General features: G+C 36.0%; 1 protein-coding gene across 1 annotated transcript; it reads left to right on the top strand.

Moving 5' to 3' along the window:
- The first annotated feature begins 2,995 nt into the window (after positions 1 to 2,995).
- Positions 2,996 to 11,881, top strand: LOC121407456 (cytochrome b-c1 complex subunit Rieske, mitochondrial-like). The gene is made up of 3 exons (XM_041598532.1): positions 2,996 to 3,262; positions 7,449 to 7,717; positions 10,862 to 11,881. Exons 1-3 carry the CDS (start codon positions 3,049 to 3,051, stop codon positions 11,201 to 11,203), a joined length of 825 nt encoding a protein of 274 aa, XP_041454466.1. The 5' UTR covers positions 2,996 to 3,048; the 3' UTR covers positions 11,204 to 11,881.
- The last annotated feature ends 3,652 nt before the right edge of the window (positions 11,882 to 15,533 follow it).

A 15,533-nucleotide genomic window follows, 5' to 3' on the forward strand; every position in this document is an offset into this window, starting at 1 on the left:
TTTTTTGGCTTGTCAAAATTTTCCTCCGAATTTGTCCCCCCCCCGTTTGGAAAATCCTTGTTCCGCCCATGCACCATTTTAGTTGCCAGGTTTATCTTCTCAAATCGTCTCAAAACTCTTTTTAGCTCTTTATCATGCACCTTATGAACACTCTACAGAGTGGATTTGGCGCTTTATATAAGTCACATTAAGGCAGATTTTTACGGTTAAACCTCAATAATTTTCAATATAGTTAAAAAGGCAATATCATAGACCCACCTATATTCAATTCTAGAAAACATTCAACTTCTCTTATATTGCTTGTCCAATCTTTCACAATTCTATTTTTCTTAAGTTCTCGCCCAGTGCATTTTGACAGTTTTTTGACAAGAAAAACAAAAAATATTCCAGTAACTAAAGGTGATCATCAAGTACTACCAGAATGTTAGAAAAACCAATACTTAAAATGACTTGAATTCACATCCTGTATAATACAGATTTAAAATAGTATATGTCGTATACGGACGCAGAAAAAGTGGCTTTTTTTAGAAACCTCAAGTTTGTATAAGGCTGTGAGTTGGACAGATAATTTTCATAGAAACTGAACTCAAATTGATATTCAGTTACCCAAGAACAAACACATCTATGAAAGAAAGCAAAATAAACATTTTCATGAATAAATGAAGCAAATTGCAATTTTCGAGAACGTTGTGGCGTAAGGGACACTCAAAATGTGTCGTACAGGACATCTCTAAATTGAAGCCTAACTTTCTTACTTTAGGTCTCTTTGACTTCTTCAATCACTTTATTTGGCTGTTGATAATGATAATCCTATCAAACTAAAGACATTCATTATGTAAGAAACCGCTATTTGGCTGAATATTTCTGTCAATTATCAGAAACAAAATAATGTGTCGTACGGCATGTACGGGACACTCGTGTGTCGTACATGCCAGGACACTTCTGTGTCGTATACGGGACACTTACCCCCCCCCCTTGCAGGCACTTGCGTGTTGTACTCGGCAGCCTGAATAAAAGAATGAACTTTTTATCAGAAGGGGAGCATTGCCCCTAAATTCTTTCTTTTTAATGAAAAGTCTTTTAATAAGTAGTCATTCAGGACATTATAATTAAGTACTAACCTCGATAAATACAATCGGGAGCAATATGTTATCATTTTTTTCATGATGGGAAATGTACAAGGGTTCACAGCATTTTTACGAGCTGAAAAAACTTGAGGTTTTGTGTGAAGTTATATTTAGTTAATTAATTGATGATTTCCAATACACTATTTAAACAATGAATGAATGAAACTGTTTGTGTAAATTATGGGGCTAAAATGTTATAATTTTTCATTCAAAATGTATACATACATGATATATGTCACAACTGTCACTTGTAATTCCACAAAATATTTTTTTCTGAAGAATTGCGGTTCTACTTTTCAAACCTTTCTGCATTTCATGAAACTATCTATGGTTTGTCTTATTTTCCATATTTTTTTGTGAACAAAATGGTTTGTCTTATTTTCCAGATTTTTCTTTCAACCTGAAAAAGTAAGGAGTTTCCATCAGATAAAAAAGTAAGTGATCATCAAGGGAAGTCCAAATAGATGATTGATATATGTAATTTTTTTTACATCTTATTCCACATTAACATGCAGGAGGAAGTCAGTCTTCCAGGCTAGGGTGAATCAATTATAAAGGTTTTCTTTTCATGCTCAATGACAAAGAAATTAACCTGCTCTGACCAGTGAAAATCACCAGTTTAGCTGGAGGGATTCACAAAAGAATACGCCTACACTAAAAATGGTTAGAATCACCTATTTCATGTTCTATGGAGATAAAAAAAGTATTTTTTCAGTTCACTTTATGTCAAATCAATTACTTGAATTAAAATAGGTTTATAATTTCTGAATCCAAATCCTGTAATTAAATGCATTAAATATTGTGTGTCGTATGGGACAACTATTAATAGGACAATTATTGAAAAATGAAGGGCAGTAATTAGATCCTTATGAGATAAATCGATCACCCATGGCGGTCCAGATAGAGAAACTGATTTTGTGAAATTGCATCATAAAAAATAAAATTGTGGGAAAAACTTTTGCACTTTCATGTGTCGTACGGGGACATTGCCGAAAATAGGTTCGGAAAAATCAGGGCTGCCCCTATTATGGATCATGAAATGTTGTAGATATTATTTGGAACATTAAATGATACATTATTCCATTGACCTGCAATGTTTTCAATCTTCTCGTGCTTTGCCAATAATTGTTTCAGGCAGTATGTGTTTGTACTTGACTATTTAATTAGCAAAATTATTGAAAATTGAAAATTACATTGTCCCCCCCAAAAAAAAAATATATATATATATATCTGACTTCACTTCTGGTTAAAATTCAATATTTTCATAAAATTTAGGTATCATAGTAAAATATTACACTACTTATGACTTATTGAAAGCATGTTGAAATTTATGATATTTTTTAAGTTCTAGTGGAATCGCCTCTCGAGCAAAAACTGGCCACACTCGGGGTCACATGTCACTCCAACAAATTGTTAAAACTTTTGAACAATTAGTAAACAAAATATTGTGTAAGCTTGTGATTGTTCTTGAATTGTTAAAAAAGTTCGAACAAAAAATCATTTGTATGTTTCAACGAACATATTATATCCGGCATAATAATATTATGTGCTTGCACTAGACCTCAGAAAATAATAAAGTGTTGAAATGGGTCTACATGTAGGTAATTGAGAACTATCGGTTGTACTATGGTCCGAGTTTTCCTTAGGGCGCGATGTCAATCTTTCAATGGAAAGGTATTAGGCATATAAAAAACATGTAAAGGAATATGGTAATTTCTTGAAGTTAATGATATTGAAAAAGACAAATTCAATGATATCACAAATTTGTACAATTTGTACTTTACTGCAAACCCCGCAAACTCGAGCAAAATCATGAGCCCGCAAACAAGATCTATAATATCAGTGACGTCACAGGCCAACTTCCGGTGTTACTGTAACATACATCGAGAAAAGACGCCGGGTGGGTTCATCGATATTAAAAATGTTTTCGGCTGTTTCCAAAGTAGGGGTAGTTGCTCCATTTGTGTCCGCAACAGCTCAGAATGTAGGATCTCAGCTTAGACAAGCAGTCGTCACAGCTCCAACATTTTTTCACAAATTCACACTACCTGAGAAGGAAGACAGACTTACGTCTGAGAAGCTCGGCGCTTTGCTACCGAAGAGTCATGGTACACGGGCTACGTGTGGAGTCCAAGGTAATGACTAATGTGCATTTTAGGGTAGTGTGAGAGCAAATGAGTAGGCTTAAAAATATGAAAGTGGTCTAAACTATAAATCTAGTCACCAGCTCTCATTCAATGAACAAGGTTATGATATAACCTTTTACCTTGTTCTCTGTTACATCTCCATGTGATGTGTGGCAAAATATGGTTGGCAATGTTTTGGCTTATTTTCTCTTTTTCGTTGGGACAAGTCAAAATTTCAAATGCTTTTTTACTTTAGTTTTACACTGTCAGTTTCCATTACAGGTTTTTATCATATAACTTGGCTCTTATGTAAATTTGATTCTTTAAATTATGTTTTCTTAATTAAAAATAGAGATCGAAAAATGAAAATTTTCTTGCCATATTACTTTCCACCATTTAATAGAGGGCGTACACAGAAATACATGTATGCCCAAAATTCAAGTTTTTGAGCACTCTGGTGAATACAAAAATTATTCCCAAGTTAAACTTGTTGGTGTATTATTTACTCGCATTATTACACAAGATCTACGGAGTACATGTACGGTACTCACTATATGTATATTATTTGGTGACCATAATTTGCGCTAATGTTGTAACCAATTTTTATTCCAATGCCCGATCCGATTTTCCCCTTTTTTCTACATTTTTCCGAACTTGTATTTTCATGACAAATTTAACTGCATGTATGCCTTTTAATTTACTTTTTGAAATTGTTATGAATTGTTTGTACTTTCAGACGTTCACTCCTCTTCGCAAACTTCCTCCTCTCTTTCTTTCCTTTTCTTTCCCCTTTTGTTCTTCTCCAATACCATCCTTTTTCCCTCTCTTCTTCATCTTCTCCTTCTTCATCTTTTTCTATTTTGTCTCCTTTAATTTAATTCTACTCCCATTCTTCTTTATCTTTCCTTGTTTACTCTAATATTTGCCATGAAGTGTAGATGGATGATTAGATAATGATAATGATAATTGTATTATATATGTGAAGGTGTAGAATGTTCACTAATGTACTTATATTAATTTTTTTGTAAACATTTATAATGTTCTTGTTTTCTGTCTCCTCTTTAGTCTCTCTGACCTCCCTAGAGCTATATCTATTTCCCCGTCTCAGGTTTCTCTTTCTGTAATACATTTCTACTTCTATCCCCCTGCTCTCTCACTTTTCTTTCTCTTATCTATCCTTTTGTATTCAAGTAATACATATATCTTCATGTAAATTGATTTTTATAATGCCATTCAATCATTAGGCCAAAATTATATTTACTGTACTTGTTTTGTTTTTTGTACTTTGTATTGATATTGTAAATTGACCCTTTCAGCCCTGCTGTTGGTCAATATATGTGCATATACCAATAAATGATAATAATAAAAAAAACTCAGATTTTTGACCAGTGGGGAAAAAATCGGATCAGAAAAACCAAAACATAAGACAAAAAAAAAACATGTGGCGACCTGTTTGCCGTCAAAATGCGCTGGTGATTTGTTTTGATCTCGGACAAAAGTGGTGGAAGAAAAAGAAGATTAAGGAAAAGAAATTATGATTTTGTTTTTATCTCCGATATTAGCAGAAAGGGAGATGGAGGAGAAGATGATGATTTGTTTTGATCTCCAACATAATCGGGGAAGAACAAAAAGATGATGATGATAATTGGTGATAATTTGTTTTGATCTCCGACAAAAATGGAGGAAGAAGAAAAACAACAAGAAGACGATGATATGTTTTGATCTTAAGCGGAGGCAAATAAGATTTAGTTGAACACGCTGACATGCGCGGTTACGACTATCTGACTATGCGTCCTCTAAGAGTTTACGATTACCTCCGCCATCACTACAATGTACATGTAGTAGAGAAGGTGAATATCATCGTAAACAACTCTGGATTATAATGCATCTTTTTCGGGAGGTCATGCGACCTTTAAGAGTTTACGATTACCTCCGCCATCACTAGGATGTTGTAGAGAAGGTGAATATCATGGTAAACAACTCTGGATAATAATGCGTCTTTTTCGGGAGGTCATGCGACCTTTAAGAGTTTACGATTACCTCCGCCATCACTACGATGTTGTAGAGAAGGTGAATATCATCGTAAACAACTCTGGATAATAATGTGTCTTTTTCGGGAGGTCATGCGACCTTTAAGAGTTTACGATTACCTCCGCCATCACTACGATGTTGTAGAGAAGGTGAATATCATCGAACACAAGTCTGGATAATAATGCGTCTTTTTCGGGAGGTCATGCGACCTTTAAGAGTTTATGATTACCTCCGCCATCTACGATGTTGTAGAGAAGGTGAATATCATCCGAAACGACTTCGGATAGTAGTGCGTCTTTTTCGGTAAGTAATGCGACCTCTAAAAGTTCACGACGGACTCCGCCATCACCACGATGTTGTAGAGAAGGTGAATATCATGGTAAACAACTTTGGATAATAATGCGTCTTTTTCGGGAGGTCATGCGACCTTTAAGAGTTTACGATTACCTCCGCCATCACTACGATGTTGTAGAGAAGGTGAATATCATCGTAAACAACTCTGGATAATAATGCGTCTTTTTCGGGAGGTCATGCGACCTTTAAGAGTTTACGATTACCTCCGCCATTGCTACGATGTTGTAGAGAAGAGGCCTATCGTTGATCGGCGGTAGTGTCGCGCGCTGGAACGTCATTATCTTCTTTTCCTTCCTCCGATTATGTCGGAGATCAAAACAAATCATCTTTTCCTCCGCTTTTGTCGGAGATCAAAACAAATTCTGCCATCAGTGTAGCTTGCAGCATTTGTCCACGTGCCGGCCACATACAAATTTTAATGTATTTTTTTTGTTTATTAATATCTTCTGATCCGATATCCGAACCGATTTCGATTTTAGGAGCAAAATTTCCGAACCGAACTCCGATCCCATAATTGCTCTAACTTACAACATTAATTTGCGCATATTTAAAAAATTATGAAGTTTTTAGTTGATACTCAATAACAAATTTCTCATAGTTCACACAAAATGATTTTAAATCAAACCAAACGGAAGGCAAGATCCTAGAGGCTAGAGTCAAAATCACTCAACGGAATTGTAAAGTAGGCCAAGGGTTCTCTGGTATCGCTATCTCAAAATTCTTTGGTAATCGATTAGTCTGCACTCAGCTGAAAAAGTGTGACCTCAATTTGCGCATGATTGTTAACGTTTTGCCAAGCTTTAGAAATGAAATCTAGCAGAAAAGGTGAGATTATTGTATCAAATGGTTAATGGAGGTTAATATGCTATGAAATTGGTTGGTATCACATTTTATTTAGGCCTACTTGTTTGTAGAACTCTGCTTGCAAAATTGTGATTTCTTGATGCTTGTAGAATAGTTGAGATTTCCTTGAAACAGCCACAAAAGGTAACAAAGTTAGCCGATGTTATGCCAATATTTTCACAAATTATAGAGACCTCATCCTAAAGAAAATTACTGGGTTATTTTTGGTCGCTTTTTCTGTTTGTGTTTTAAGATTTTCAAGATATTAGGTAGATTGAGATATTCAAAAGTGCACAAAATAAGTTAACTTTGCGGTTTAAGCTCACACCGCCATATATTCAAGAAATGATATTCAGATTATGTTTGAAGAGGGGGGGGGGGGCCATGCCAGCAGCCATCTTGGAACCTGACATCTATTCATTCAATGTCAAACCTCACTTTAAAAATGAAACGATTCTTCTTTTTTTAACTTTATAATATTTTGCCTCTACTTAATTTTTTTTGGGTAATTTGGATGGGATCATGAAATACTATAAAATGAAATCCTAGGTCTGTAAATAGAATTTACTTAGTAAACGAATCATTTAGGCCTGGGGCTCTTTCACAGCAAACTTAATTTTCAGAAAGAAAAATAAGATTTCATTTTGATTATTTCATCTGTCCAAAATTAAAAAAATATATAATTGTTTAAAAGAAAATATTTCTCAAGATATCAGTTTTAAGATATTTTTGGTCACCTTTTCCCAAACGGTTTAAATGTTTACTATTTTTGTAAACATTTTTTTAACAGTTGTTAGAGCTTCGGTTAAACTTTTTGACTCAGGCCTACATGTAGATTGGATCCCCCTTTAATGTCATTGTAAGTTGAAAAGTTTTAAAGGAACAATTGCACAGCATTACTCGGTATTCTGTAGCTCTTGTATGTATGTAATTATTCATTGATCTAATATTTTTCCTTTATTATTAGGTGCTGGACAGGTAAGGTTCGCACACACGGACATCCAAGTACCAGACTTTTCAGAGTACAGACGGGACCAGTCAAGAGATCCCCAGAAGCCAGCAAGCACATCATCGACTGACCGTCAGATGTTCTCCTACCTCTTGGTTGGCGGTGGAAGTATCGCAGCAGCATACAGTGCAAAGAACATCGTCACCGACTTCATCCAGACCATGAATGCCTCTGCCGATGTGTTGGCCATGGCCAAGATTGAAATCAAGCTGGAAGAAATCCCAGAGGTAGGCAGGTCTTTGATTTTGATGTTTTTAGGGCAGTGTTGTCGTATTTATAGGGTAAAACTACTGGGGGTTTTTAGGGTACATTTGTGACAGCAAAGTGTGAAATCTTTATAAAAGGGCATGAACAAATCGCTAAGAGGAATGAGAAGGGCATTAAAGCCAGCCAAATGGTCATCCATAGCCTTGGCATTGGATGCCCTCAGATAAATTCTAGGTAGCATCATTCTTCAAGGTACAGATGGGACCAGTCAAAAGATCACCAGAAGATAGCAAGCACATCATTGACTGAGTTTCAGATGTTCTCCTCCCTTGGGTTGGTGGTGGAAGCATGGCAGTAGCAGGAAAGGAAATAATTAAACGTTAAGCCCATAGGCTTTGGTTATTTTTTTAATCACAATAGCAGGGCTCGACACTAGCGGCGGTCCGACGGTCCCAGACCGGTAAAAATCGCTGTTGGGCCAGTAGATTTTCAGAAATTGGAAGATTTACTGGTCCGACATGACCAGTAAAAAATATCATTGTCGGGCCAGTAATTTTTCCAAAAATAGCAAGATTTAAGGGTCCGACATGACCAGTAATAAAAACCACTGTTGGGCCAATAACTTTTCCAGAAATGGTCAAATTCACAGCAAACCATTTCCCCCGTTCAATTCTGCAATTCACACACAGAATACACACAGGATGAATCGCACGTGTTACTAGAGTACTATACAGCATGCGGACAGTGTACATGTAGTCAGCCACACAATCCACATGGTGAATTCTCCACTGGCCGCACGAACGAAACCTGGCTAAACTCTGGCAGAAATCTCTCACAGAACTGTCAAAATTCACGGTTCATACTCATGAAAGGCTCTTATAATGTCCATATTTCCTAAAAATTGGAGTAACTCTGTCATCTGTAAGCAGTAAAAGGGTAAATTTTCACTTCTGTTTGGTTCAAACAGATCGGGTCTCGGGTGGTATCGTCTGAATACATATAGCCCCACATATGCATTTATGTGTGTGTTGATACACTTGGTTTCTGACTTTCGTAGCTATTTTAATTGAGCCAAAAAAGAAACAAATTATTTATGATAATAGTTTAAGCTTTCTTCCTCTGTTTTCTTCCTGTTTTCTTTCCTTCTTTCTTTTCAATCTTTTAATTTTTTTTCTCTATTTCTTTCCTTCCTTCCTTCTTTCCTTCCTCCTTTCCTTCCTTCTTTCATTCCTTCTTTCCTTCCATCCTTTCTTTCTTACTTTCCTTCCTTCTTTCCTTCCTTCTTTCCTCCCTTCTTTCCTCCCTTCCTCCTTCCTTCCATCCTTTCTTTCTTTCCTTCCTTCCTTCTTTCCTTCCTTCTTTCCTTTCTTCTTTCCTTCCTTCCTTATTTCCATCCTTTCCTTCCTTCTTTCTTTCTTTCTTTCCTTCCTTCCTTCCTTCTTTCCTTCCTTCCTTCCTTCCTTCCTCCTTTCCTTCCTTCTTTCCTTCCATCCTTTCTTACTTTCCTTCCTTCCTTCTTTCCTTCCTTCTTTCCTCCCTTCTTTCCGCCCTCCTTCCTTCCTCCCTCCTTTCTTCCATCCTTTCTTTCTTACTTTCCTTCCATCCTTTCTTTCTTTCTTACTGTCCTTCTTTCCTTACTTCTTTCCTTCCTTCCTTCTTTCCTTCCATCCTTTCTTTCTGACTTTCCTTCCTTCCTTCTTTCCTTCTTTCTTTCTTTCTTTCTTACTCTCTTCGTTTCTGTCTTGCTTTCTTTTTGTCCTTCATTCCTTCGTTTTACGGGGGGGGGGGGTCACGAAAGGCTAGAAAAATAAACTTGCGCCTTTTTTTAAATGTTTTCTTTACTTTTTGGGACCAGTAGATTTTAGGTTCGGACCAGTAAAAATTTGAAAAACTGGGTATCTACTGGTCCGACATGAATAGGTTGGACCAGTAGAAAAAATGGGTTAGTGTGGAGCCCTGACAATAGTCTTATAGGTTAAAAAAATGAAATTAAAAACATTATTATCTCTTACTTTACCCGAGAAGTCATGATATTAAGAAAAAAAGAAGATACCTTTTTATCGTCATTTTTAGAATGTCGACTGTTCTACCCAAATTCACAAAGGTAGTTCCAAACCTGTTGTTTGAAACCACATATTATGAAGGTTTCATCCATTAATGTGTTGATAAGTTTTAATTTTTACATTGGGCAGTTCCACGTTTACAGAGTGACATTCAGAAACAACTTTTTTGCATTTAAACAAAGATATCACCCATATTTGAATAGTTATTTTCAAAGAAATGGTACCTGACAGTAGTTGCTGAAACCCACTTTTTGAAATAATAAAATTCATTATTTTGATCCACTGAATTAATGAGATATGAATATTCATAATCATGGTTATGGAGTGACGCGAATGGGCATGCATATTTGAAGAGAAAACATATCGCCCAAACTTTGTGAATTTTGAATTGCTATCATAATTTTCATTTATTGATTGGATTCTATGTTGTTCTAGCTTTAATAGCTGCACTACATTAAAAAATTGGTGTATTATTTCATTAATTATGACTTAAAACATAAACCCATACTTGGTTACGGAGTGACGGTTACTGATTCACATGAGAAATATCCACTCACGGGCAACATAAAATGAACTTATATTTCAAAATTTTTGTTTGATATGATGTAAAATGACCTCCAGATTATCCAAAAGAGAAAATTTCACAAAACAAGCAATAGTTTTCTGTTAAATTGAAATTAAGTAAATAACAATATATGTAGTCCCATGTATAGAATTTCTTGTATGGTTTGGATTCTCCTATAAGGAGATGCATAAGGAAAAAAAATTGTGGCTAATTATGCTCCCCTTTTGTATTCATGAAATTCCATATGAGTTTTGATCCAGATTTGAAACGGAGCCAATATAAATTTTTGGAAAATGTCCACTTTTTGCTTGGAATTTCCCATTGAGAAAAGAGCCAATAATGATTGCATGTAAAATGGCGCCAAATTCAAGCTTATTACTTAGGATAAGATTAACGAGCCTATTGTTTATGAAAAATAATTTACATATACGGTGGATTCATTCATTCAGAACAATTGGCAATTTTATTCACACTTGATAGAGTTTCTTTCATTAAATTCAAGACCAGTGCTCATTTTTTTTCCTTTGATGCTCCAGGGTAAGAACATGACCTTCAAATGGAGAGGAAAACCACTCTTTGTCAGGCATAGGACGCAGGAAGAGATTGATGAAGTGGTAGCTGTCGATGTTGGATCATTGCGAGACCCTCAACACGACAAAGAACGTGTGCAAAAAGATGAATGGCTGGTCCTCATCGGGGTGTGCACCCATCTCGGATGTGTACCCATCGCCAATGCTGGAGAATACGGAGGCTACTACTGTCCCTGCCACGGCTCCCATTACGATGCCTCGGGCAGGATCAGGAAAGGACCCGCCCCTCTTAATCTTGAAATCCCTGAATACGCCTTCCCCACAGACGACTTACTTGTTGTAGGTTAACGTTTGGAATACAAAGCCATAGCATGGCACTTTATTTTGTGATCAGGAATTCTATGTATGCTTTTCCACAATGCCCTTATTTAACATCCTTTACTCACCCTCAATCATTATATAAAGATAATCTTCTCTTGTTTAACCAGATAGAAAAATTCTTGTTGACTGAAAGGAATACATAAAAGTGAAATTATACAGATTATTGAATTCACAGGTACCATATGAACCTAGCCAGCATTCATTCAGTTGCAAGACATTTGATTACCACTGTAAAATTCAGTTTAATATGTAACTAATTATTACTAGCTTTATCGATCATCGGTGGAGCTTATGAATTCACGAAGGAGATGAATTTCATGGTCAAATTGAAGTTATTTATTAAAATATTACACATTTATGAAACCCAATACATTTTTATTAGCGTCGGTTTTGTTCCCAGATGTAAGGATTGTGGAAAAGGACATGTATATAATATATACAGCAGATTGGGCATGTGCTATGAAGGTGAACTTGAAAAATCCATCCTCAAGTTTATTTGTGCATTAACCCCATTCATATATATATGCCCACCCTTTTTGCTGTTGAACCATACAGAAACTAGGATTTTACAGATGTGTGTTTTACTCTTGTACAACAGTTGAATGAAATTGAAGAGACCTTTATTAAATGAATGTTCAAAGTTGATTCATGTCATTCTCTTATTGTTCTGGGGTCCGTTTTATAAAGCTGTTCGTAAGTTAAGAACGACTGGTGAACCTTTCTTGTGCACTAGACCCTCGCCAATGAATATACCATGTACCACAAGAAAGGATCACCAGTCGTTCTTAAAGTCGCTCCTGGTGTGGGGAATTGATGTAAATGTGAGGAAGAATTTCTGTCTTGGAGATGCAGTTTACATGTATATTGAATAAAAGGCATTCACATCATGATAAGATAGAAGGTTTTGATAAAAGCAAAAGATTGAGAGAGAGGAGCATTAGAAAGGGATGATTAAAATGCATCAGGAAAGAATGGCAATTTATTTATGACGTTACATGCAATCAGCGTCCCTTTTGTAAATTGACAATTATTTGAATTTTGCATTCAATATCTACTCAGATACATAATTTCATACATGCTCTTGTGAAAAAAAAACATGTTGAACCATTTTATATGACATGATTAGAAGAGGCTGGCGTGTGAGTGACGTCACAAAATTAAAGCTTGGGAAAAAAAATCAATTCTTTTTTTATTCTCTGAATCTTTCTAACCTTTATAAGTACGTTCTCTCATGCAGCTTTTAATCAAAACCAACTTGACACAAAGACTGAGATTTGGAGAAAAGAGCTGAGTAGAATGCGGCCTTGGATGGGGGAAGGGGGGGTGGACAGTTTGATGAAGGAGGGGTGGACAGTTTGATGAAGGAGGGGGTACATCTGAAGAAAGAGAGATGTGGAGAAAGTACAATAAGGAAGGGGTGAAGCGTTTTGATAGTGAATAGAGATGAAGGAAGGGGAAATATGAATAGAAGAGAGAAATGTTGAGATAGTACAGAGGGGTGGAGAAATCACGGATGAGTTAAAGAGGTGTTGATCGAGGACAGAGATAAAGAGTTAAGTGGATAGCGATGAGAGAAGATGAAAAAGTGAAAGGAAGAGAGAGTTGAGCTGGGAAGGAAAGAGATATGGGAAGAGGAACAAGTGAAAGAGAGGGAGTAGGAGTTGTTGACAGAGGAAGGAGTGAAGAGTTGAGTGGATAGAGATGTGGGAAAGTGAATGAGTTTCTTGATAGAGGATGGAGTGAAGTGTGAGTAGATAGAGATGGGAAGAGGGAAAGGAAAAGTGAAAGAAATATGATGAGAGTACTCGGAGGAAAGATGAAGATTTATCAAGGTGTACTGAGATGGGCGGCAATCCGGCGGGCACAGTGCCCACCCCACTTTTTGAAGCACTGAAAAAGTGTCCCTTTATGCCATATTTCCGCTCGTATCAGTGCCAATTATTACAAACAGATGCCCCCTCACGATCGTGTTCTGTGCCCCTTTCACCTAATAAAAGGACCCGTTTTATGTGTGAGTGCTCCCTTTGCCTTCCTGTAAGTACCTTTCTCGAATCAGTGCCCCTTCTTATCCAAAGAAAAGTGCCCCTCACGAATGTGCTCTGTTCTCCATTCACCTGAGAAAGACCAATTTTATGTGTAAACGAGTGCCACTGCCTTAATTCTCATAGGTACCTGTTTTTCATATCAGATAAGTTGCCTTAAAAGTCATTCTTTTCGTGCCCGATGAGCGCCCGGTTTCTTTATTTAGCGTTCTGGCTCCTTTTGCAAGTGCATCCTTTAATTAATCGCATAATCCCTATCAAAATATGATTTGCCCCTTTCGCATCCTTTTTAATCTCTAATTATGATATGCCCTATTTACTTTTGATAAATCACTCTTTTCTCTTCTAGTTTGTTAAAAGTCAGTGTTCCGTCTGTTAACTTTCTGATGGGGTCTCTTTTCCTTTAGAACAAGGGTTCTGATTATCTGCATATGATGATTCTGGAAAACACATTTCAAATTGAATTTCACATCATAATCTCGAGGACGTTGTTATTCGAAACAAAACGCTGCGTTGAGGAAATCGTAAGCATGTTCAATGCCCTGGACCTCACAGCCATTGCCAAAAAATGTCGACAAGAAGAGTCAGCGTTTGCAATGATACTTTGGCAAATTGAATGAATGAATGAACTTTGAATGAACTTTATTGATCCTCCTCGAAAAAGTAACATATAACAAGATACTTGTACAATAATATGCTAACACATATGTCTAAAACGTTAAAAAGCAACAAACATCGATAATTAAAGGAAAGTAATATAAAGACGAGGAAGACGAGGAGACCTTTGGAAGCCAGGCTTGTTATACGGTCCCTCAGTATTGAAACAATACATTATTTGTTTGTTTAAAGCAAAACTTGATTCTAGCTAAACTGGTTGATAATACTAAAAAAAAAAAAAAAAAAATACAGGGATACATATGTGGTTAAAAACTATTTACAGAAAAATAATGGATATGTTGAAAAAAGTAGGTATATAAAAAAATAGATAGACAAAAAGATAGAAAAACAGGGGGGAGCACGAAGTTACAAGATAGAAAATGGCAAGAGATAAGAGATTTGTAACAAAAATACAATTGAAATGACTACTAGTACTTAATGATAGGAGCACATGTACCAGTTGGTCAAGACATTTTACAGAATTGATATTGCTAATCACATAGTTCTGCATGTATTTAAAAGAACAATTATACATCATAAATGTACTTATTCAAAAATAAAAGTTTCAATTTCCTTTTAAAAACAGAAATACTAACAGACCCGGTAATGTTGGAGTTAAAAGAATTCCATAACTTTGGCCCTGTACAGATCAGTGTTTTCTGAGCAAACATTGTCCTTGCATGGGGAATACGCAGTGCAGTAGCATTTCTTGTCGGGTAATTATGAAATTGGTTGTTCCTATGAAATAAATGTGTTAACGTCAATGGCAAATCACCTCTATGAAAATTATACATGAGCGACCCCAACTGCAGAAGATAAACATCTTCCAACTTCAAAACATGATGTTCATAAAACAAAGGAGAAGTGTGAGCTAGAAAGTCAGCATTACTAACCGCTCTTATAGCTCTCTTTTGGACCAGAAATAATTTATTCAGCTGTGTCTTAAGAGAGTTACCCCATGCAAGGATCCCATAATTTATGTAAGGAAGAATCAAAGTTGAATATATAATTTTCAGAATATGTGTTGGGAGATACAATTTAAGCCTGTTTATAACACCTACATTCTTTGACAACAGCTTACATAATATGTTGATATGGGTTTTCCAGTTTAGATTCTCATCAATATGAAGACCAAGAAATTTAGTTGTAACCACTCTGTCAATTAATACACCATCAAAAGAGATATCACCAGGCAGAGTTTTGATTGTGTTGCTAAATAACATGTAATTAGTCTTCTTGAGATTGAGGGACAATTTGTTTGCATGAATCCAGGTTGTTACTTTTTGCAACTCAATATTGACGGTATTCAGGAGATATTGAGGATCTTTATGGGAAAAAAATATATTGGAATCATCTGCAAAAAGTAAAAAAGATAGCAGTTTAGATGAATACTGGAAGTCATTAATATACAATATAAACAAGAGGGGTCCTAAAAGTGATCCCTGAGGGACACCACATGTTACACTATGCAATTCCGAATCCACACCATTTAAAGAAACAAACTGTTTCCTCCCTGCCAAATAACTTCTGAACCAGTTAAGGGCTGTGCCTCTCATTCCGTAATATTCCAGTTTACTCAACAGAATATTATGATCTAC

Source organism: Lytechinus variegatus, chromosome 2 (assembly GCF_018143015.1).
Source record: "Lytechinus variegatus isolate NC3 chromosome 2, Lvar_3.0, whole genome shotgun sequence".
Lineage (NCBI taxonomy): Eukaryota > Metazoa > Echinodermata > Echinoidea > Temnopleuroida > Toxopneustidae > Lytechinus > Lytechinus variegatus.